The 25,648-nt window shown below is 40.4% G+C and overlaps 1 protein-coding gene across 10 annotated transcripts in view; it reads left to right on the top strand.

The window, feature by feature from the left end:
- The first annotated feature begins 2,743 nt into the window (after window positions 1-2,743).
- Window positions 2,744-25,648, top strand: part of RNF121 (ring finger protein 121) — a 43,328-nt gene continuing 20,423 nt past the window's right edge. For 3 of the 10 annotated variants that reach the window (XM_036325124.1, XM_036325129.1, XM_036325127.1), the window contains exons 1-3: window positions 2,750-3,581; window positions 4,369-4,406; window positions 7,961-8,102. In XM_036325124.1, coding sequence (XP_036181017.1) covers window positions 3,441-3,581; window positions 4,369-4,406; window positions 7,961-8,102 — 321 coding nt within the window. In that variant the 5' untranslated portion in view covers window positions 2,750-3,440. Of the gene's footprint in view, window positions 3,582-4,368; window positions 4,407-7,960; window positions 8,103-25,648 lie in introns of all 10 variants that reach the window. The other 7 variants (XM_036325128.1, XM_036325126.1, XM_036325125.1 and 4 more) reach the window with 6 other exon arrangements.

The raw sequence follows: 25,648 nt of genomic DNA, 5'->3' as shown, positions 1-25,648 counted from the left end.
CTCATGTCTGTGGGGGAGAATTCTGTTCACTCATTTATTCATTGATCAAACATACTCTGAGCATTTACCAGGCACTGTTTTAGCTGTGAAGGATAATGAAGACATAGGCCCGGTCCTCAGGCTGCTCATAGTCTAGTGGAAGGGTTAGTCATTTACTAGTAAACAGATGTAACAACTACTGTAATACAGAGAAGCACAGAGATATCTGGGAGCACAGAAAATGGTGGGCAAGGGATCAGGAAAGGCTTCCCAGAAGTGGCACTTTAGCTGGTATGAAAGATGACTAGAAAGTAACCAACTAAAGAAGGAAGGGAAGGGTCCTCTTGGCCGAGGAACAACATGTGCAAGGTGGGAGGTGAGAGGGAGAGAATGGCATTGCCAGGGAACTGTGTGTAGTTTAGTATTACTGGAGCATCAGAGTAGAAGGTGGGGAGTAATCGGAAAGTAGGGAGACTGGAAAGGGAGGCTTGTGTGAGATCACGTGAGGCCTTATATGCTGTGCTAAGGAGTCTGGATTTTTATCTGTAATGGATGATTAGCTATGGAAGAGCTTTAGGTGAGTGACATGGATCAGGTTTGCTTTAGAAAGATCACTCTGGGTACAGAACTGGAGAAGAAATTAAAGAGCAGGGAAGACTTGCCTTAACCCTTTGAGTGCCAACCAATATCCTAGGAACTATGCTAAAATTGCCAAGGCATTTTTGCTGATTTTATAGCAGTTTAGGAAAAAAGTTATGAATCGCAGGTAAATGAAGTTACATATTCAAAAACTTAAGGAAACCTTTACTACATTGACGTATTTAGCAATATCATCACCACTAGTAAAAGCAGACTTAGAACTGGACGCCATTTCGAAGCTTTGAAAGCGCTCCCGGCACTTTTGGCGAAAGACAGGAGGAGCGTGATTGCGCTCCCCGGCACTCTAAGGGGTTAATCCAGGTAAGGGGCTTCCAGATTTATCTACTTCCAGAGTGCATGTACTTTCTGGTATATTATACATAGTACAGGGGAGCATATGTTAAGTGCCAGAGGAGTTGCGGGGCAGAGGAAGGTAAAACTGGAAAGGCAGTCTGGGATCAGATTGTGGTCAGGTGTGGTCACAAGAGCTCACTTTCAGTGTTCTTGTTGAGAGCACTGTGTAGCCTGCTGAGGAGTTCTGACTTTCTTTTATAGGCAGCATTGGGACACCACAAAATTTTGAACTTGGGTGACACAGTGACTGGCTAAGAAGGGCATGAGGTTGAAGGCCTCATTTGTAACGAGTAATTAAAAGGAAGGAAAAGATGGAAGAGACATTTCCTTCCACACTGACCTAGGCCTTCTGGTGCAACCACCTGTGTTCTTCATTCTCCCCAAAGCGTCCTTTAGTCCTAGTTGTATGCTGTGTTAAGTTTGGAAAGTATTTATTATTGTTATTAATGATCATGTAGGGCAGAGATTCTCAACCTGTGGGTCGCGCCCCTTTCACAGGGGTTGCCTAAGACCATCGGAAAACACATATATAATTACATATTGTTTTTGTGATTAATCACTAAGCTTTAATTATGTTCAATTTGTAACAATGAAAATACATCCTGCATATCAGATATTTACATTACGATTCATAGCAGTAGCAAAATTACATTCCTTTGTGAGAGATTCTCCAACTTTATTCATTCACACATCCATTTGACACTGTATCCCTGTCTAGAGCTTAACATCTGATCAGTTAACAGTTGTCAAATGGATGTGTGAATGAATAAAGTTGGAGAATGTCTTACAAAGGAATTTATATTTGAGCGGCATTTTAAAGAGTGAATAGAAATGAACTAGACAGTGAAGGTGAGGAAAGAATTCTAGCGGGAGAAGACAGTAGCAGCTTTTAGTAGAAGCAGTGAGGGGATAAAAGGGAAGACTGGTAAGTGGTTCAGTGTGGCTAGAGTGTAAGCCATTTGGTGGGAAGTGGTGAGGTAAGTAGCTTGTTGGACCAAATTATGAAGTACCTTCCATGTCATGCAAAGGAGTTTGGACTTTAAGCTGAAGGTAATAGAAGGTTATCAGAATTGGTCAAGGATACAGTCAGATGTGTCTGATAAAGATCATTGTGGCTGCTCCTATATTATGAATCTGTTCTGGCAAGATCAGAGTTAGCGAGATCACCTTGAAAGTCACTGCATTTGTCTAGGAGAGAGCAAGGATAAAGTCTGTACTAAGGAGGTGTGGCAATGAAAAATTTAAGAGAGATTTCCTAGGTGAGTAAATGTGATCAGCACCTGAATAGTCCAGATTAGGACTTCATAGAAAGGATAATTCTGTTCTGAAAGGGTTTCTGGAAGAGGTCACATCTGGATTGGGTCTTATGGATGGGTAGAAAAGTGTAGAATGTATAGGAAGCTGGTATGCATATAGGGAAGAGTGAGGGAAGAGGACCAGGTGGAGAGGAAGCCAGTCTGAGAAATAACAAGCCAGTCTGATGGTAGGAGGGGTGGGGTGGGGGGCAGACAGCAGCCACAGCAGTTATTACAGCTAGTATCTACTTGCACTTCACTGCCCAGAGTGTGCTGTCCATGTTAGGCCTTTCTGTTTGGCTAAGCATAATCCCCAGATGATTTATGAGTTCTGAAAAGTGAGGTAGGTAGTTCTACTTCGATTTGTTGGCCTTGAATTCTTGGCAAGTCTAAGGAGTTGGAGAAAAAATGTGAATGAGAGGAGAACGGGGAGCCACAAATATGGGTAGCTTGTGAACCTTTGGACTTCACTTGTTATTCTAATTATGCAGCAGATCACTGTATCTGTCCACAAGATAGAGGCAGTCAGCCTGGTTGTTGTGCTGTATTCATACCAGGTTTAGAAGCTAGCTAATCTCTCCTTTCTCTGTGCTTACACAGCATTTTGTTTATATGTTAGTGTTATCCTTATCGTATCATATTATGGTTAATAGCCTGCCCCTCCTCCTCTGACTGTGAATACCTCAAGAGCAAAGGTTGGGCTTAGTCATCTCTAATGTTTTGTGAAAGAATGAGGTCTTTAGCTGCAAAGTTGATCAGTCTTTAACTTTTGGAAGGATCAACTGAGACCTCTGAAATGCTAGGTTGCCCTGGTGGATGGGGTTCCAGAGTTTAGGTCCCTTTGCAGTTATTTTTATTGATTTCAGAGAGGAAGGCAGAGGGAGAGAGAGATAGAAACATCAATGATGAGAGAGAATCGATCTATCTCCCGCACACCCCCCTACTGGGGATTGAGCCCACAACTCAGGAATGTGCACTTGACTGAAATCGACCCTTCAGTCCACAGGCTGTGGCTCTATCCACTGAGCCAAACCATCTAGGGCGACCCATGGCCTATTTAAAACCTCTGCAGTAGGCTGAGCAGGGGCCTTACCATGATGGTGTTACCTGATAATGAGGATGGCTCTCCTCATGTTGGGGTAATCGGAACTGCAGCAAAGTAAAGACACACCCATGGAGCCTGCAAAGGGTTTCCATGCACACGATGCAATTTACTTCCTGTGGCAGCTGAAGAGGGTGAGCAGAGTCTTGGAAGGACATGAGGGCTCCAAAACCAGGGGCTGGAGGGAAAGTGTGCCCCGAGCATTCCTCGCTGTGAGTTACAATCTCTCTATATAAAAGCCTAATATGCTAAGTGTCTGAGCGGTCAACTGACCAGTCGCTATGACATGCACTGACCACTAGGGGGAAGATGCTCTGACCGGTAGGTTAGCTTGCTGCTGGGGTCCTGCTGATCGGGACTGGGTGAGACAGGGCTGGACATGCCCTGGAGCCCTCCCGAGGTCCCTCCAGGCCACCGGCCCCGATCGGGACTGGGAGAGATGGCCCTGATCAGCCCCAATCGCCAGCCAGGCGGAGGGACCCACCCCATTCTCAATTGTTTGTATGCTTTGTAACTTCATGGTTACGTTAGTCCTTTTCCTGGAACATATTTCTCTAACTTCCTCATTGAGGTAGTATTTCACATCTCACCTCCAGGAAGTTTTCACTAATCTGTCACGCCATAGGTTGGATGAGAAGTCCCCCCCCCTCCCCCCCGCTTTTTTTTCTTACATAGCAAGTCTTTGATATCTAATAAAGAAATATTATGTTTTTATCTCATAGGTTGTGAGAATCTTGGGAATTAGGTTCATTCTTTTGTCCTTATTGCCTAGCACAGACATGCAAAACAATGGCAATCATAGACATGAGCCAGAGTTACTGGTTAGTTCTAGAAGGGAGAGATCAGTGGGGAGGAGAGTACTAGGGAAGGCTTCATAAAAATTGACACTTAAAGCTTCCTGTAATTCCTTGGTGGATATTGATGAATGTGTAAGCACCTTATTTTGGGCAGGGACAGCCTAAGACAGTAATGGATTTTTTTGGTGGTGTCTTTCTACAGGTTGATATGTCACACCTCTCCCCAGAGGAGCAATGGAGGTAAGTGTGATAGTGTGGGCCCCTCAGGCTGGGGACTATCGGGTAATCCAACTAATAGAGTTCTATTCTTTTTGCTTCCTTGTCTGTGGGAGACAGTGACTCATGACCAGTAGGCTAGGTCTTTGGGATTTTTTTCCAGTACATGGGTCACTTCTGGGTAGCTCCCTTGGTCCTGGGAAGCAAATGCATAATTGTACCAAACTATCCACCTAGGTTTTAATACTAGTTGTACCATTTCCTAGCTATGTGATTTTGCGCAGGTTACTTAACTTGCCTTAGTTTTTTTTCATTTGTCAGGTGTGGATCAAAATAGTACCTGTACCTCATAGAGTTGTGAGGATTAATATATGTGAAATTCTTAGAATAGTGCCTGGCATGTGGTAAACTCCAGTGTTGCCTACTTTGAAGATGATTATCATCATTAACATTATCATCATTATACATGAAATAGGGTAGAGGGTTCTGATTGAGAAAATGGGAGATCTCAACTTGCTGGTAACTTGCTGTGTAACCAGAGTGGGCCAGCAAATATCTTATTGTCGTGATTTCTAATTAGTAAAGGAGTTTCAGAGTGATTGTCCCACAACTTCACAAGATGGCTGACCAGTGAGAAGTCAACCAAATAAAACCTAATAATGAGAAAAATCCTTTTAGATTAAAACTATTGATTGTAAAATATAGAATGGCAAAGATATTAATGCATACGACACACCCAACAAGATTTTAGATGACTTTAAACTTAATATACACCAGTTGTGTACCTCAGCTACTGAAATAATTCACATGATTTGGAAGATGTTCATAGAAATATGTTATCAGCCTTAAGGTAGGGACAGTGCCATTGTGCCCTGCTACACTGAGGCCACACTGGATGTTGTAGACACTACAGTATAAGAAGATCTTTGGCTAGATAATGTCTCAAAGAAGGCAATCAGGATTAATGGTCTTCACATTATGTTATATGAATAGTATTTACAAGATCTAGAACTAAAAGTAAATAAAAGAAATAAATACCTAGAACTAAAAAGGCCAATAAAATGGTGATAGGAACAAGATAGTTTTTGGTTTTGTTTTTGTTTTTAAAAAATAAGATCATGAGCAATCTTTGAAGGGGCAGCATTGGAAAAGAGGAGTGGATATGTCCTTTATTGTTCCAGAGTATAGGTTTAGATCCTGGAGCTATAGAAAGATAGATTTTGTATCATTATCTAATTATTGAAGAAATATCTTTAATAATTATGGTATATTAAGAGGTAGAGAACCTCCTGCGGCTCCCCCCCCCCCCCATATATATCTTTTTATTGATTTCAGAGAGGAAGGGGTAGGAAGAGAGAGAAACATCAATGATGAGAGAGAATCACTGATGGCTGCTTCCTGCACACCCCCTACTGGGGTTCGAGCCCGCAACCCGGGCATGTGCCCTTGACCGGAATTGAACCCTGGACCATTCAGTCCACAGGCCGACACTCTATCCACTAAGCCAAACTAGCTCGGGCCCTCCTACCTCTTAAAGCATTGGAGTCTTAGTCCTTCATAAGCACATATGAGTACCTACAATGTGTCAGACACTGCTGGTTCTAGAATAGATAACGTTAAGGGGCATGTGTTCTTTTTTTTTAAGAAAATATATTTTTATTTCACAGAGGAAGGGAGAGGGAGAGATAGAAACATCAATGATGAGAGAGAATCATTGATTGGCTGCCTCCTGCACTCCCCCAACTGGGGATCAAGCCCACAACCAGGGCATGTGCCCTTGACTGGAATCAAATCTGGGACCCTTCAGTCCACAGGCGGATGCTCTATCCACTGAGCCAAACCAGTCAGGACAAGGCATATGTTCTTAAGCCAGTGGAAGTATTTCATACAAAGGATATCAAAAATAATTTTTCCATTGAGTGGGAACTTGAAATAGATGTCTTCTTTGGTCTTTTCTATATTCTTTCATTGTTGTGCACATCCATTCAGTTATATACTGTCTGAGAACAAGAAGTGTATTTCTTATCTATAATTCCCCACAGTTCTAAGGCTTTTAAAGTGTTACTTGTCCTTTTAGTTTAGCTTATTCTCACAATAAGCCTATGAGGGAGATGGAAAAGATATGGACTCCCTTTGACAGATGAAGAAATTGTGATGTAGAGTTGTTAACTTTCTTGGTCAAGGCCACAACCTTAACCATTTGTATGTCATAAGTGTCTATAGACACAAGTGGCAGACCTTTTTAAGTTAAATTAAAAATATTGTGGCAGTTAACTGGTTAAAGTTTCTTACTCCTAACCTTATTATCTTTTTGTCAGATTCTCTCACCCTGGATAGTGTTTTATGTAGCGTACACCCGTAGGTGCTGTGTCTGGCTGGCTGACTGATATTTGGCTGCCCACTGAGTTTTAGCCCCTAACATTATATAATGAAAAATATTAAACGTACAGAAAACATGAAAGAAATGCACAGTGAACACCCTTACACTCACCACCTAGATTCTACAATTAACTTTTTGCTATATTTGCTTTATTATTTACTCATAATTCATCCCACTGGGTTCTTCTTGTCCTTGGGAACTCCATGAAGATACCATTTATGTTGTCCTTTCCTTCCCTCCCTAATACCCCTATACATGGAAAACTTGTACAAAAGCTACGGACCACAGGCTATATTTGTATTTGGTTTTCTAAGTTTTCCTTATTCTTTTCCCTTGGCTGACTCTGACCCAGAGTAATAGGAGTAACTATTCTTCTCTGTTCTTAGAGAAAGCTTTTTGCCTGTATTGACCAAGGAAATGGTTTGCTGCCAATCCTCAGGACAAGAGAACGCCAGCCTTAGATTAAATAAGAGTTTAAGTCCTTGAGGCTATTTCCCTGTGGATGTTGACGGTGAAGTCACTCTTGAATTAATATAAAGTCAAAGCAGTTTAGATTTTTCAGGCTGTAACTAGTTTTTAGGATCCTTGGTCCTGACAGAGAGGGTAGGACAAATAAAGCAAAACTTTAACCCTAGAATTATCACACATTTGCAGTGTTACTCCTTTATTGGTATCATAAATATCACTAACTAAGATTATGGGGCTTTGTGGCTATAATCTTCTCTTTGGGTTATGTTTTCTTTTCAACGACAGAATTAAATAGGTCTGAAATGGGCAGTGACACAGGCTTCTGGGATCTCTTTCTTGCAACAGGAAAGGTGTTAGCTGTATCTGCCATTGGAGGCAGGCAGCAGACCACCCACATTTAATCCAATAGCTGAGCTTGGTTATTGGGGCCCATAGAACCCCTATTCTATATCAGAATGCCTGTCCTCTGGGGCAGCGGTCGCCAACCAGTGGTCCGTGGACCACTGGTGATCCATGAGGTTCGAAAAGTTGGTGACCACTGGTTTAAGGCAACCTTTGGAGCAGTGGTTGCTCCTGGACCGCTGCTCTAGGACATATGCATAGTACCCTACCGTTGCAAAATACAGGAGTGTGTTCTGAACTTTGGACGGGTAGAATATCCCTGGGAAGCACTACCTCTTTACCACCACACCAGCCCTAACTTGGCTAAACCCATCTGTTTGACTTTCAGGGTCGAGCATGCACGCATGCATGCCAAACACCGTGGTCACGAAGCCATGCATGCCGAAATGGTCCTCATCCTCATCGCTACCTTGGTGGTGGCCCAGCTGCTCCTGGTGCAGTGGAAGCAGAGGCATCCTCGCTCCTACAATGTAAGCCATTTTGACTCTCTCTTCTTTGTCTGCCAGTAATCAAGAGACCCTTCCTAAGTATTCTAGGATCCAGCCTAAGCCAAGACACATGTAGGCAGAGAATGGACAATAATAATGAACTTTATGTATGAATGGTGAATTGTGTATGGTGGGTGTGTGTTTAAGGTGCAAGTGATTCAGAGGGTGAAAACAGGGATAGAACCTGAGACCATTTTTATGGCCAGGAAAGGTAGGCACTTCCTTTTAAATATTTTGGGACATATTCATGAAGGAGATATTCATTAGGAACTATTGAAATAGAGGGAGAGAAGTGATCACTTGACTGGGAAGGTGACGCCTCCAATAAATCTTACAGGTAGGATTTAGATTAATTTTTTTTAAAAGGCAGTATGGAGGAAATAAGGAATAAAAACATAAAACATACAGAGAAATACTCATAAATGACAGAAGTAAATCCTTCCTTATCAGCAATTACTTTAAATATAAATGGATTAAATTCTATTAAAAGATAGAGATTAGCAGATTGTATTAAAAAACCCCACTATGATTCATTTATATATTGTCTGTAAGAGACACACTTTACTTATTTATTTTATTATTTATTTTATTTTTTGTTAATCCTCACCTGAGGATATTTTTTTCCATTGCTTTTTAGAGAGAGTAGGGGGGAAAGGAGGGTGTGGGGCGGGGGGAGAGAAACATTGACGTAAGAGAGACACATTGACTGGTTGCCTCCCACAAGTACCCTGACCAAGGCCGAAAATCAAACCTATAACCTAGGTATGTGTTCTTGACTGGGAATCGAATCTGGGACCCCTTGGTGTGTGGACCGATACTCTAACCACTGATCAATACCAGTCAGGGCTATAAGAAATTCACTTTAGATACAAAAGACACAGAGATTGAAAGTAAGAGGATGGAAAAAGATATTCCATGTATGCCAACAAATTAGACAACCTAGAAGAAAATGGGTGTATTCCTAGAAACATAATCTTTCAAGACTGAATTATGAAAAAACAGAAAATCTGAATATACTGATTACTAGTGAGGAGATTGAATCAGTAATAAAAAAATCTCCCAAAAAACAACAGTCCAGGACCAGACGGTTTCACTGGTGAATTCTATCAAACATTCAAAGAAGATTTTAGTAGCTATTCTTCTCAACCTCTTCCAAAAAATTGAAGAGGAGAGAATGCTTCTAAACTCATTTTACGAGGCCAGCATTACCCTGGTACCAAAACCAGACAAATATACTACAGAAAAATAAAATTACAGGCCAACATATTGATGAACATAGATGCAGAAATCCTCAGCAAAATATTAGCAAATCTAATTCAATAATACAGTAAAAAGATCATGCATCGTGATCAGGTGGGATTTATTCCAGGGGTGCAGGGATGGTCCAGCATCCACAAATTAATCATTGTGATATACCATATTAACAAAATGAAGGATAAAAATTATATCATCTTGATAGATGAAGAAAAAACTTCTGACAAAATTCAACATCTGTTTAAGATTTAAACTCTCAGCAAAGTGGGCATAGGAAAAAAATACCTAGACAAAATAAAAGCCATTTATGTCAAACCCTCAGCAAATATAATATCATTGGTAAAAAGATGAAAACTTTTTTTCTATGATCAGGAACAAGACAGGGATGCCTATTCTCACCACTTTTACTCAACATAGTATTGGAAGTCCTAGTCAACGCAGTTAGGCAAGAAAAAGAAATAAAAGCCCCAGCCAGTTTGGCACAGTGGATAGAGCATTGGCTCATAGACTGAAGGAAGGGTCGCAGGTTCGATTCTGGTCAAGGGCCCATACTTTGGTTGCAGGCTTGATCCACGTGCGGGAGGCAATCAATCAATGTCTCTCTCTCACATTGATGTTTCTCTGTCTCTCTCCCTTCCTTCCATTCTCTCTAACAATCAATGGAAAAATATCATTGGGAGAGGATTAACAAAAATAAAATAAAATAAAAGAAATAAAAGGCATATAAATTGGAAAGAAATCTGTCATTATATATATGTGTGTGTGTGTGTATATATATATATATACACATATGTGACATAAATTATATATAGAAAACCCAAAAGACTCTGCCGAAGAAATACTAGAACTAGTAAATGAATTCAGTAATGTTAAAAGGATACAAAATCGATATACAGAAATCTGTGGTGTTTCTATATATTAACAAGTTCTCAGAAAGAGAAATTAATAATCCCACTCATAATTACATCAAAGAGAGTAAAATACCTAGGAATAAATTTAACTAAGGTGGTGAACGACCTATACATTGAAAAGTATAAGACTGATTAAATAAATTGAGGAAGACACAAGTAAATGGAAAAATACTCTGCTCATGGATTGGAAGAATTGATATTGTTAAAATGTCAATACACAAAGCAACCTACAGATTTAGTGTAACCCCTAACAAAATTCCAGTGACATTTTTCGAAGAACTAGATAAAGAATTCTAAAATTTGTATGGAATTACAAAAGATCCTGAATAGCCAAAGCAATCTTGAGAAAGAATATTGAGAAAGAACAAAACAAAGAACAAATCACACTTACTGATTTCAAATTATACTACAAATCTGTAGTAATCAAAACAGTATTGTATAGACATAAAAACAGACACTCAGATCAATGGGACAGAATTGAGATCCTAAAATTAAACCCACACATATATGGACAATTAATTTACAACAAAGGAGCCAAGAACATACAGTGGAGAAAGGACACACACTTTAATAAATGGTGTTCGGAAAGCGACTGCCACATGGAAAGAATGAAACTAGACCACTATCGTATACCAGGCAAAAAAATTAATTTAAAATGGATTAAAGACTTGAATATAAGACCTGTAATTATAAAATTCCTAGAAAATAACATAGTTAGTGAGCTCCTTGATACTGGTCTTAGCAATGATTTTGTGGATATGATTTAAAAGGCAAGGGAAACAAAAACAAAAATAAATGGGATTACTTCAAACTATAAAGTTTCTGCATAGCAAAGGAAACCATCAGCCAAATGGAAAGGCACCCTAGTGAATGGGAGAAGATACTTGAAAATCTTACATCTGATATTGAAAATATATAAAAACCTCATACAACTCAGTAACATAAATCAAACAACCAATTAAAAAATGGGCAGAGAATCTGATTAGACAGTTTTCCAAAGAAGACATACAGATGGCCAACGGGCGCATGAAAAGATATTTAACATCACTAATTATGAGGCAAATGCAAATCAAAACCACAATGAGCTATCACTTCATATGTGTTACATTGACCATTATAAAAAAGAAAGATAAGAAATAACAAGTGTGGCCCTAACCAGTTTGGCTCAGTGGATAGAGCATCGGCCTGCGGACTCAAGGGTCCCAGGTTTGATTCCGGTCAAGGGCATGTACCTTGGTTGCCGGCACATCCCCAGTTAGGGGGTGTGCAAGAGGCAGCTGATCGATGTTTCTCTCTGATCGATGTTTCTAACTCTCTATCCCTCTCCCTTCCTCTCTGTAAAAAATCAATAAAATATATTAAAAAAAGAAAAAAGAAATAACAAGTGTGGGAGAGGATATGGACAGAAGGTAATCTGCCTGGCTGGTGTGGCTCCGTGGTTGAGTATTGATCCAGGAACCAAGAGGTCACTCATTAGATTCCTGGTCAGGGCACATGCCCGGGTTGCGGGGCTCGCTTCCCAGTTGTGGGGTGTGCAGGAGGCAGCTGATTGATGATGTTCCTCTCTCATTGATGTTTCTCTCTCTCTATCCCTCTCCCTTCCCCTCTCTCTAAAAAAAATCAATAAAAACATATTAGAATAGTGGTTCTCAACCTTCCTACTGCCTCGACCCTTTAATACAGTTCCTCATGTTGTGGTGACCCCCAATTTCATTGTTACAAATTGAACATAATTAAAGCATAGTGATTAATCACAAAAACAATATGTAATTATATATGTGTTTTCCGATGGTCTTAGGTGACCCCTGTGAACGGGTTGTTTGATCCCCAATGGGGTCGCGACCCACAGGTTGAGAACCGCTGTATTAGAGAGAGAGAGAAGGGAACTGTATTATACTATTAATAGGAATGTAAACTGGGTGCAGCCACTATAGAAAACAGTAAGCAGATTCCTGAAAAAAAGAATAGAATTACAGTATGACCCAGCAATTCCACTTCTGGGTTTTATCTGAAGAATACAAAAACACTGATTTGAAATGATATATACACCCCTATGTTTATTGTAGCATTATTTACAATAGCTAAGAAATAGAAACAATGTAAGTGTCCATCTATAGATGAATAAAGAAGAAGTGGTACATATATACAATGGAATACTATCTCTATATATAAAGCCAACCGACCAGAATGACTGGTAGCTATGACGTGCACTGTGGCGGCCAACTGCCCTGATCGGGGCTCTTATCAGGCCCCCTCTCCCAACCTCCTGTGGCCCCCTCTGGCTGACTCAGCCCCCAATTGGCCCCTTCACCCCGATCGGGGGCAGGGCTGGCTGGCCAACCTCCCGTGGCCCCTCCCCCCCAGCCGGCCCCGCCCCAATTGACCCCGGATTCGTGCATGAATTCATGCACCGGGCCTCTAGTTTAGTCCTAAAAAGGTGAAATTTTCCCATTTGAGACAGTGTGGGTGGACCTTGAGGATATTATGCTAAGTGATATAAGTCTGATGAAGAAAGACAAATACTATATGATTTCACTTATGTGGAATCTAAAAACAAATAAAATACAACAAAAACAAACTCTTAGATACAGAGAACAGATTGGTGGTTTCCAAAGGGGAGGAGGGTTGGAGGTGGGTGAAGAGGTGAAGGGGGTCAACTCTAGGGTGATGGATGGTAACTAGATTTTTAGTAGTGATCACATTGTAGTGTATACAGATGTTGAAGCATAAAGTTGTACACCTGAAACTTATATAATGTTATATGCTGATATTATATCAATAAAAACAATAAGTATCCTTATCCCAAATAAATATATTCTACGCGATTAATAACCAAAAGAGAGCTGTGTTGGTTCTTAAGTATCAGACAAAATAGACTTTAAATTAAAAAAAGGTTACCAATAAGGACATTATTTTTTTAATATGTTAGTTTTTTTGTTAGTTTTTTGTTTTTTAAACCTCTCCTGAGGATATTTTTCCATTGATTTTTTTAGAGAGGGTGGAAGAGAGAAGGAAAGACAGAAATATTGATGTGAGAGAATCACTGATTGGCTGCCTCCTGCATGCCCCCACTGGGGATTGAGCCCACAACCCGGGCATGTTCCCTGACTGGGAATTGAACCGTGATCTCCTGGTCCATATGTCGACGTTCAACCACTGAGCCATGCCAGCCGGGCTGTAAGAGTTTTTAATATAGTCTTGATACCAGACCATTATAAGATATGTGATTTACAAATATTTCTCTCATTCTATGGGTTGCTTTCTTTTTTTTTTTAATATATTTTTTTATTGATTTCAGAGAGGAATGGAGAGGGAGAGGGATAGAAACATCAATGATGAGAGAGAATCATTGGTCGGCTGCCTCCTGCATGCCCCCCACTGGGGATCGAGCTCACAACCCAGGCATGTGCCCTGACCAGGAATCAAACCGTGACCTCCTGGTTCATAGGTCGATGCTCAACCACTGAGCCACACTGGCTGGGCTCTATGGGCTGCTTTCTTACTTTCTTGATAGTGTCCTTTAGTGCATAACATTTGTCAGTTTGATGAACTCCAGTTTATTTTTTTTCATTTTATTGAATATATTTGACATATAACATTGTGTAAATTTAGGTGTCAGCGTTTAATTTGATACAGTTGTATATTGTGATATGATAGCCATTGTAGCAGTATTTAACACCTCTATCACGTTACATAATTATCCTTTTTAATGATTGGAATAATTAAGTTCTAGTCTCTTAGCAAATTTGATAATTATAGTACAGTATTGTCTGTATGCATTATACAGTTGACCCCTGAACTATGCAGTTGAAAATCTGCATATAACTTTTGACTTCTCCAAAGCTTCAGTGTCTCTTGGTATTTGTGGGGGATTCATTCCAGGACCCCCATGGATACCAAAATCTGCAATCTCAAGTCCCTTATATAAAAAACTAGAGGCCCAGTGCATGAAATTTGTGCACTGGGGGGGGGGGGTGGTCCCCCAGCCTGGCCTGTGCCCTCTCACAGTGTGGGAACCCCATGATCAGTTGCCCCAAAGAGGTAGGCCCTGCCCACCCATCCGGAGTTCCTCAATGGATTGCCCCAAAGAGGTAGGCTGGAGCCACGCCCCCCCCCCCCACATGTAACGTCAAGCCCCCGCCCACCCGCGCATGCACGCAGCCCCGCCCACCCGCGCGTGCCCACTGTGCACGCAGCCTCCTGGTGATTACTGGTTGCGGCATCAGGGCGTGAGGGCGTCACGACCACATAGGCTTTTATTAGTATAGATGGCGCAAAACATTGCATACAGTCGGCCCTTACTATCTGTGATTTCCAACCACGAGAGAAAATGTTTTTGATCTGCAGTTGGTTGAATCTGTGGATGCAAAACCTGGGGATATGTTGAGGAAGTTACCTTCTGCTCCTAGTTTTTCAAATGTTTGTTGTTGTTTTATCACAAATGGGCGTTGGATTTCTCAAATGCTTTTTCTACATCATTGAGATGATCATGTGCATTCCTGCAATAAATCCCATTACATTGTGGTATATAATCCTTTCAATGTGCTGCTGTATTGCTTCAATTTGCTACTATTTTGTTGAGGATTTTTGCCTCTATATTCATAAGGAATTTTGGTCTGTAGTTTTCTTGTCATGTATTTGTCTTGCTTTGGTAACAGGGTAATGCTGGCCTCATAGAATGTGTTAGGAAATCTTACCTTCTTTCCTATTTTCTGAAGAACAGAATTTTGGTGTACTATAAAAAGTTTTGAAGTGGGGAATCAGGTGATCTAAGATCTATTTCTAGCACCTCTGCTAATAATTGGCAATAGACCTTGGACAAATTACTTCCTCCCTTTTAGCCTTTCTTTCCTCATCCTGATTTCATCTTTAAAGTTAGGGTTTAAGTCTGGCCAGTGTGGTTCAGTGGTTGAGCATCAACCTATGAACCAAGAGATCACAGTTCGATTCCCCATTAAGTCACATGCCTGGGTTGTGCGTTTGATCCCCAGTAGGGGTCATGCAGGAGGCAGCCAATCAATGATTCTCTCTCATAATTGATGTTTCTATCTCTCCCTCTCCCTTTCTCTCTGAAATCAATAAAAATATACTTAAAGTGAGACAAAGGGTCTTACAGCTTGTAACTAGAAACACATCTAGGCAAAATCCAAGAAGTGTACTGCAGAAAAAAGGAAAATTAAGAGTTTTTGTAGTAAAAGTCACATTCTTAAGCTCTAAAGCAGTGGTTCTCAACCTTCCTACTGCCGCGACCCTTTAATACAGTTCCTCATGTTGTGGTGACCCCCAATTTCATTGTTACAAATTGAACATAATTAAAGCATAGTGATTAATCACAAAAACAATATGTAATTACACATGTGTTTTCCGATGGTCTTAGGCGACCCCTGTGAAAGGGTCGTTCGACCCCCAACGGGGTCGCGACCCACAGGTTGAGAACCACTACTCTAAAGCAACAGTTGCCGCTAGGTCCAAAAGGTTGGCTACCGCTGCTCTAAAGTATGTTTTCATGATTGTTATTCTATGTAACTCCAAAGGCCCAAATTAAAGCTAATGATGAGTTTTCAGAATGCAGATTTCAGCTAAGTACTATAAAGAAATTTTCAACAGTGAGAGCTGTTCCACGTGGAATGAACTGTGAAGGAAATGATCTTCTCATCACAAGCTATTGTTTATTAGGGACTAGACAACCTCTTAGGGACGTGTGGAGAGGATTTTTGTGATTTTTATGGAATGTTTGGCTGGACTTACTCTCAGCTCTAAAATCTGTATCTTATTGAATGACCAACAGAGCCTGTCTTTTTCTAAGAGGACAAAGCTGACCTGAGGTTTTGTTCTATAGTATTTTGTTTTTGTTCTGATAACAAATGTTATATAAACAAATTTTAAATAATATATATGTGACCTGGAAATAAAAAGTGCCCAGAGAGAACCACTATTAACAGTTTGCTACATTTACATATTTTTCTATTCGTATTTTTTAAAATAAATATATTTTTATTGATTTCAGAGAAGAAGGGAGAGGGAGAGAGAGATAGAGACAATCATTGATCAGTTGTCTCCTGTACACCCCACACTGGAATTGAACTGTGACCTCCTGGGTCATAGGTCGAGGCTCAACCACTGCCATGCCAGCTGGCGGGGCTATTTGTATGTTAATATTTATACATTTTTAGGTGTTTATGACATCTGTTAGGTTCTGCAACATTTCCTGCCTAAGAGTATCTCTCAAATATCTATCCATATTAGTATCTATCCCATCGCTTAATCTAGTAATGTAAATATTCTTTTAAATAGATTTTTTAAAAGATATTCTATTGATAGACATGTTAACAGTTTATCGTTGTTACAACCATGATTTAGTAAACTTCTTGTATATATAATTTGCATAGCTTGGCAAGCATTTCCACAAGATGAATTTCTAGAAATGGAATTGCTGGGTCAAGAAATACACACATTTTAATTATAAATGGATCTTGTTAAACTGCCCTCTAAAAAAATTATAGCAGTTAACAATTGCACCAACAGAGATGAACAGTGCTATTAAACCAGTGTTAAAGAGAGGATAAGGAATCATCAGTATTTTTAGTCTTCATCAGTCTAACAGGGTAAAACTATCTACTTTATTAACTATTTCTTTAATTATTAGTGAGATTGAGCATGTTTTCATACTGATCATTTGGCTTTTTCTGTCAGTTGTCTGTTGTTCATATTGTTTATATGTTTGATTTTTCATTTTTTATCAGCATTGTATATATTATAGTTTAAAAGTCAAATAATTCTGCAAACGTTAAAAAGCAAAACACGTCTGTCCTCTGCCTTAACTGGGGGTAAGTGGTGGTAGATTTGGGCAGTGGCAGGCCAAGTAGAGTGTGGGTGGCTAGACGAGGCTGCAAGGCAGCTGGAGCCGCGAGGGCCTACCCTTGCATGAATTTCGCATCGGGCCTCGTGTGTGTGTGTGTGTGTGTGTGTGTGTGTGTGTGTGTGTGTATTTATATATTTATATATATAATTTTACTTTTAAATATTATGTATTGACTTCCTATTATGGAAGGTGATAATTATCTTATACTGTTATACCTATATCCTTCACACACACTTTTCCTCCTCTGAACTTTTTTTAATTTTAAATTTATATTTTTAGAGAGAGAGGAAGGGAAAGGGCAAGAGAGAGAAACTTGGTGCATGGGACAACGCTCAACTGAGTCACATTGGCCAAGGCCTCCTTTTCCTCACAATTTTTAGTTGAATAAGTATTCCTTATTTACATTATTATGACATGTAAATATTATTCACAGTTAAGCCATGTGATATGTTTGGTCACATATCCTTTTCTTGTTTAGGATTCCTTGGGAATATTTCTTATTGATTTATAAGAACTCTTTATATGTTAGGAATAAGCCCTTTTACGTACATGCTGCAGGTATCTTTCCCTAGTTTGTCATCTGATTTCATTGATATAATTGGTACAGACATTTTTACAGACTAGATCGAACCCACAATCTTTTGCCCAGGTCCTTTCCTTATATTTCAACCATCCTATGGGCTGAGGATTCTATTATTTGCTGTTCTGTTTGGATGACCCATCTTGTTATTCCTGCTTTTCCATCCTTGTGCATCTAAATTTGTTCTTCCTGCCTAGAAATCTGATTTTAGATACTTGCTGTAGCCACCAGTTTTACAATTCTTGGGGACCTCTCACCCTCCAGGCTGCTCTAGGTTAAAGGTGGATTTTGAGGAGGAGAAATGAGCAGAAACATACTTGGGACATTGCTATGTCTTCACTATTATGGAAACATAATTAATAGCACTAGCTCTCATTTTGAGTGCTTTATAATGTGCCAAGTATTTTGCTGTGAGGTAGGTAGTATTATTTTTGCCATTGTATGTATGGATCAAGAAACTGAAGCTCAGAGATTAACTGAGGTCCTCTCAATTAATGATTATCAGAGTCAGGATTCATACCCAATCCATCCAGCTCCCCTGCTGTCCCCACTCTCCCCACTCTTCCATGATGCCTATGTATTTGTTCAATTAGCAGATATTCCTTGATCCTTTATAGCGCTGTCACGTGGTTCATCCCTTTGTCCAGTATATGCTACCTACTCACCCATTAATCACTCAGTAGCCATCTTGGTTATCGGATATAAAGACCTGATTATGAAAGGTAAAATTATAAAGATAATAAAAATATGTAGGTAAATAGGATAAAAACTTGATAAATTTGATTATATTAAGGGTTTTTGTTCAGTAAAGGATTACCATAGGCAAAGTTAAATGATAACAGAATGGGAGATTAGTAATGATTAAAACTGACATTAGAGCCCAGCCAGAATTGCTCAGTGGTTGAGCATCAACCCACGAACCAAGAGGTCACCGGTTTGATTCCCAGTCAGGGCACATGCCTGGATTGTGGGCTCGATCCCCAGTAGGGGGCATGCAGGAGGCAGCTGAACAGTGTTCCTCTTCATATCGATGTTTCTATCTCTCTATTCTTCTCCCTTCCTTTCTCTCTAATCAATAAAAACATTTTAAAAATTTAGAAAAAAACTGACAATAGATTCATATACAGAGTGACTTCTACAATTACACTACTTAGAACAGCACACAATTAAAATTTTTTGAATTGTTTATTTCTAGAATTTTCCGTTTAATATTTTTGTGTCAGTATTGACCATAGGTAACTGAAACTGCAGATGAGTGAAAAAGTAACAAACAGAAAGATATACAACACAGTGTCAATAATAAATTTAAAATACATACACACAAAAAATACAGTTTGTAAGAACAGATACAAAAAAATATATACATCTTGCCATAGCTGGTTTGGTTCAGTGGATAGAGCATCGGCCTGCAGACTTAAGGGTCCCAGGTTTGAGTCCAGTCAAGGGCACGTAACTCAGTTATAAGCTCTGGCATGAGGCAACCAATCAATTTGTCTCTTTCACGTTGATGTTTCCCTCTCTGTCTCTCCCTCTTCCACTGTCTCTAAAAATCAATGGGAAAATATCCTCAGGTGAGGATTAACAGCCACCACCAAAAAAATTAACAAATTTAAAATATATATACACATCTTAAACACATTAGAATGTCTATGGGGGAAGAATGGGAATAAAAAGAAAACAAAACAGCTCTCCAGAGAATGTTGTATAAAGGAGAGGCACTGAGATGGTTGAACAGTAGAAACTATTCAAAATTAGCTATTCAGAGCTTTTTTTTTTTTTTAAATAAAGGTTCTTATGACATGCCAAGAAATGATGGAATTAATTGATAAGGCTCTGTTTCTCTCAAACTGAAAGAATTTTTTTGTTCTTTACTAGTGCTGGTTGGCGATTCAGCCTTTCATTGTGTATCCATGACCACAGAGTAGAAAAAACACTAGCTCTGTTCTTTTAGACCAGGTTTCTCAATAAGGAGACTATTAACATTTGGGCCAGATGATTCTTTTTTTGGCGGGAGGGGGAAGGGAGTTGGGATACTATCCTGTTCATTGTAGGATGTTTAGCAGCATCCCTGGCCTCTCTACCCAATAGATGCTAGTGGCATCCCTCCCAAAATTGTGACAGCCAAAAGTGTCTCCAAACATTGCCAAATGTCCTGTGGGGAGGAAATTCACCCCTGATGAGAAACACTGTCCTCAACTCAAGGACCTAGGACAGCATAGACATTGCCAGCCATGAAACTGATTATGAGCAAGTATGTCAACCTACTGGTTTCACTGTGAAAAATAATAAACTTTTCTCTCTAACTTAGGAGATCAAGTGCAATCTTCAGGTTAGAAGAAAAACTTAGTCTAACTGCTTTTGGGAGCAAGAGATCTTACTGTTTTCTGTATTTAAATTTCAGGTACTGTTCTTTTGAATAAAAGCAACAAGAGTAACTTAAATTACTTATTGTTTGAATTTGTTGATTTTTTGGTTTTGTTTTTGAAAGAGAGAAACATTGATTTGGGAGAGAAATATTGATTGGTTACATCCTGTACACGCCCCAACCAGGGATTGGACCCACATCCTGGGTATATGCCCTGACCAGGAATCTAACCCACACTCTTTTGGTATATGGGAGGACACTCCAACCAACTGAGCCACACCGGCTAGAGCCAATTTGTTGATTTTTTTAAAAAAAAAAACTTTTCTCATCTATCTCATTGGAACCTCACAACAGCTTTATAAGATGATCAGGATAGGGCTTTATCTCCATTTTTCAGATGAGTAGACTAAAGTGCAGAATTCTGAAGTGATTTGCCAAGGACACATGACTACTGGAGAGCTGGACATAAAACCAAAATCTGATTCTTGGTTAAGTGCTCTTTTCATAGAGCCACTCAACCATTTTTTGAGGTTTAAGAGTTTCAGGAAATTATCAGTTTCTGTCATGGTCATTTCTGATTATAACTTCCCAGATTTTTCCTTCTTTGATAACTTTTGCCCAAGTCCTTTCCTTATATTTCAGGCATTCTCACAACAACTTCCATTTACACCATCTTGCCTCCTCAGGCTTCCAGGGTTTCTCCAAACTCAGTGAATATGCTAGGGAGGCAGGACTTGGGAGACAGACGATCTGGATTGGAAACCTAGCCAGGCCAAACTTGCTCTTTAATTTCTCTGTAGATCAGTTTTCATCATCTATACTAATAAAAGAGAAACATGCAAATTAACCATCACCCTGCCACTCCACTATACCCACCACCCAATCAGAGTGACTATGCAAATTAACCCAACAAATATGGCGGTTAATTTGCATACGCAGGTGCAGAGTGAAGACTGAAGACAACTGAAGATGGCAGCAGCCATGGAGCTGGAGCAAGCAGGAGGCTTGGGTTGCTCCCGGCAGCGGAGGAAGCCAAGCTTCCCTCTGGCCCTGTACTCCACTCAAGGGGTGGCTGGGGGCCTGGGTCGCTGGGGGCAACCCAGGATTCCAGTCCGCCCCAGGCTCTGCTGGAGGAGCTGGGGGAAAAAAAAAAGGAGCAGCTGGATTGGAGAAGCCAAGCCTCGCTGCTGCGGCTGGACCAAAGGCCTGGGTCCCGGGTGCTGGAGGAAAACGTGCCGGCAGCCAGGGAAAGGAAGGCCTATTGCGTGAATCTTCCTGCAACGGGCCACTAGTCTATAATAATAAAAGCATAATATGCTAATTAGATCGGAAGTCCTTCCAGACATCCTTCCTTCCAGACAAAGCCGCAGCAGGTGGGGACTGAGGCAGAGGTGGCAGAGGCCCCCGGCCCTTGCACGAATTTCATACATCAGGCCTCTAGTCTATTCAGAAAGTCTAATATTACTCACTCCTTAACTCCCTCAGGGATATTAGGGAAAGAATAAGTTTATGCCTGGAAAAGTATCCTATTTTTAAAGATCTCCAAGGAGAAGCTTTCATCATCTCTGTCTGTTACCAAATATAGCATCTTTTCAAACTCCTATCCACTGATCTGCTGTTCCCTACTGGAATGGATGAGGGGCAAAATCTCCCAGCTGGATATCTTTAAAGCACTATAGATTTTTCTCATGCTAAGACCTTAAGGGGGTTACTAGGATGTGGTTAGAGAATGCTGACTAAGATAGTAAAGGGTTATAATCCACTTTCTATGAGAAAGAAAAAATTTGCTCCTTACAGTATAATAAAAACTTCTGTGAGGCAAACATCAGCCTTCTCCTCCAAAGAGCCTTGCCTACCCCTGTAGTCTCATTTCTCACACTTTCCTCAAATACTCGTTGTACTTTCTCAAGCATACCATGTTCCTTCATCCTGAAACACTCATCGTGATTCTTTCTGCACCTGTACCTACTAGGCTGTCAGGACAGATCAAAGGTTGCTTTCTTCAGGAAGCCTTCCTTGGTTCTACATTGAGTGAAGTACTTACCCTCTACTTTCTTTGTTTCTCCTCCGTAGACCTAAGTTCTTGAGGAGGTTTTGTTCTTTATCTCTGAATCCCACAGTCCTTAGCATGCTGTACGCTAAGTGCTTCTGTTTTCCATGTTCACTGCCGTGATCTTCCCCACCTCTCAAGCTTTGTGCTATCCACATTTTCTAAGCAGATCCTTGTATTTTTAGCCAAATAACTCATGAAAATATTGACCAGAGCTGTAGAGCATTTCTCTGACACCTTCCTCTAGTTGACCTCTGTCGATTTATCAGCACTTCTTTCAAGCTGATTGTTCTGTCAGCTGTGAGTCCTACTTTGCTATACTACCTGGACATTTGGTTTTAGCTCATGTTCAGTATTTCTTTTCAGCCAAGCATGGTGGGTGATCCCTGTCCCCATAAGGTACAGAAGTGATGAGATCCTGCAAGTCATAAGTGCCAAGCATCAGCAGACTGACAAGGCAGCTGGTGCCAGGGAAGGAAGTCATTTGGAGCTCTTTTCTGATTTTTCATGAATTATAGTTCCTGAGATGAAATCTAAAACAAAGACAGTCCATTTAAATGTGGGCTGCTATTGTTAGCATCTAACTTATAGCATTTTGGAGATAAGTGGGATATTGCTTTTCTTACCTTCCAGATTGGAGAAGTTTGGTTTATACCTCAGTAAATGTTTGCTGAATGAATCAGCGAGTCAGTTTCAGGATAGTCTTCACTTCAGCTTCGTCCTTCCAGATCATGGAAAGAAGGATGAATGGCTTTTGCTTCCCCCCTTCCCCTTACCAAATCCAAGCTTCTTTCAGAACCAGCTAGAGCTCTGCTTCTTCTAGGCAGTCTTCCCTGACAGCTTCTGCTACCTCTCTCCTCTGAACTCTCATGTCAGTACTTGATGCTTTGCATGGCTGCCCAATTTATGTGTTTATATCTCATCACTCCACACCCTGAAAGAGAAGTTATGGCCAAGGCTTTCCATCATTTTGTGCCTTCCACACATCAGGCACAAGAACTTAAGGAAACTATTGAACCAAATGTGTCTACATGAAGTGTTGCCACCAGATGGCACCAGAGTCTCTGCCATTATTTTGAGAATCTTACGTATGACTTTCAGCCACTTATTGCCAAGCTAGCCATTAAAGATGCCTTCTTTAATGAAGAGGCTTCAATTTATTAAGCAAAATGCCAATACATACTACAGTAGAAACAAATAAATTAACCAAAGTTGTCACTCTCCATTTTCACATGGTAGACTTGTGTTCACTCAGCCCCTCTGCCCTGCCTCTTTTTTCAGGCACTGAGCTCTCACCCCAGCAGCTGCTTTCTAGACCCTGAACAGAATCTAGCTTTCAAGCCTTCCCAGTGGAGAGTGCCTTAATACCTGAAAGTGGCCTCAGATCCTTGGTTTGTGTTTTTAGGTCATTTATTTTTTTCTTGGAAAGGACAAATTAAACATTATAATGAAACTAGAGGCCTGATGCACGAAGGTTCATGCAAGAATGGGCCTTCTTTCCCCTGGCTGCCAGCACCCCCTTTGCTCCAGCCTTCCGCCTTCGCTCCAGCCCGGAGCCACCTTTCTGCCTTCATTCAGGGCTGGAGCCGCCTTTCTGCCTTCCCACGCTGCCCAGAGGCCCAGAGCTACTGGGGCGGTGCGGAATGTGTGCATCGTTGCCATGAAGACAATGCAATCGTCCCACCAGCTCAGCACCTGTGTTTGCAAATTAACCCATCTTTGTTGGGTTAATTTGCATACTCACTCCTGATTGGCTGATGGGTGTCATGAAGTTATGGTCAATTTGCATCTTTCTCTTTTATTAGTGTAGATTCTGTAACCCTACCACTTTTTAAATTGATTTGAGAGAGGGAAAGAGAAACATCAATTTGTTGTTCCACTTATTTATGCATTCATTGATTAACTCTTGTATGTGCTCTGACTAGAGATTGAACCTGCAACTTTGGCATATTGGGACAACACTCTAACCAACTGAGCTACCCAACCAGGGCCTAACCCCACCATTTTTAAAAAATATTTTTAAATTGATTTTTAGAGAGAGAGGAAAGAGAGGGATGGAGAGATAGAAACATCGATGAAAGAAGAACATCATTGACCAGCTGCCTCCTGTACGACCCCTACTGGGGATCGAGCCCACAACCTGGGCATGTGTCCTGACTGGGAATTGAACTGGTAACCTCTTGGTTCCTGGGTCTGTGCTCAATGACTGAGCCATATTGGGTGGGCACCCCACTATTTTTAATATGTTGATTATTTATGTTACCTCATTGCAGTCTTTGTTCCCTTATATATGTGACTTTATGCAGTTTTGATAATGTGAAACCATAAGAGTTCTCATTTACTGACTGATTTTTATGAGTTATGTACTGTGCCATATATATATATATATTACCTATACAACCTTATGAGAATAGATATGTTAGCCCCATTTTACAGTTCAGAAAACTGAGGCTTATCAGGGTTAGTGACTTGCCTAAGATAACACAGTAAACAGCTGTATTAGGCTTCATATCTAGATCTCTTTAAATTCATATCTAAAATCTCTGGTCATTTCAATGTATCATTTGAAAATTGTTCATGTGTGCTTTAATGATTTCTACTTGGACTTCAGAAAGGGTCTGAGGATTAATAGAATCTTTAAAATTGGGTTTGATTTATGTTTTTCTCCTGCTGCTAGTCTGTTAGCTACTTGAGGACAGGGACTAGAGGTCATGTTTATTTCTGCATTCCTCTTCCCAGTAAATGCAAAGTAAATATTTGATGGATGAATCAATGAAACATTTTTTATTACAGAACAGTTTGTCCACTGGAGCTAAACACTAAATATCGAGAATTGCAGTGGAGAAATATTGGGTATTTTGTTTTATGAATGGCACCACCCAGGAGGGAGAACGGAAAGCTAATGCTCAAAAGCCTGAACTCAATGGCATTTAAGTTATAGATTATATAAGGGCAAAATCACAAGACACCAGGGTTAGGGGTTGTGCTGAGAGCTGACTGGTTAGAGGTGAGGTAAGGGTAATAAGTCATCTCTTCAGATTTTGAAGACAGTGGAAAGGTCTTTTCCTGCTTCCCTCTGTTTGGTCTCCTGGGAAAGTAGCCAGGGTCATCCCACCTTATGGCTCAGGAACTGAAACATACCTTAGGTTAAGATGTTATCTTTAGCCTGCCAGAGGTCGGTGTGAGCATTGGTTAGGTTCTGGCTACTATCTTCTGCCTCAAGAGTTGCTGATTGTCTGGGGAAAGGCTAAGTCTCCGAGGGGTGTATATATATATATAGAGAGAGAGGATTATGATTTCTAGAGCTAGGACTTAAAACTAAAAGCTAAGTTTAGTCAAAGTCATAAGGACACTTGGTTTTACTATGTCAGGAAGTCTAGGATACAAGGCTGCTTAATAGAGCCTTCACATGTTAAAATTGAAATGGTTTGGAAAATCAAGTCAAACTCTTCCTTCAAGGAGGAAGGCCCTCCATAGGATGACCCAATGAGTTGGAGGCATAACAG

Source organism: Myotis myotis, unplaced genomic scaffold, assembly GCF_014108235.1.
Source record: "Myotis myotis isolate mMyoMyo1 unplaced genomic scaffold, mMyoMyo1.p scaffold_m19_p_10, whole genome shotgun sequence".
Classification (NCBI taxonomy): domain Eukaryota; kingdom Metazoa; phylum Chordata; class Mammalia; order Chiroptera; family Vespertilionidae; genus Myotis; species Myotis myotis.
Note: the sequence above shows the minus strand (reverse complement) of the source record. Positions and strands in the feature narration are given on the sequence as shown.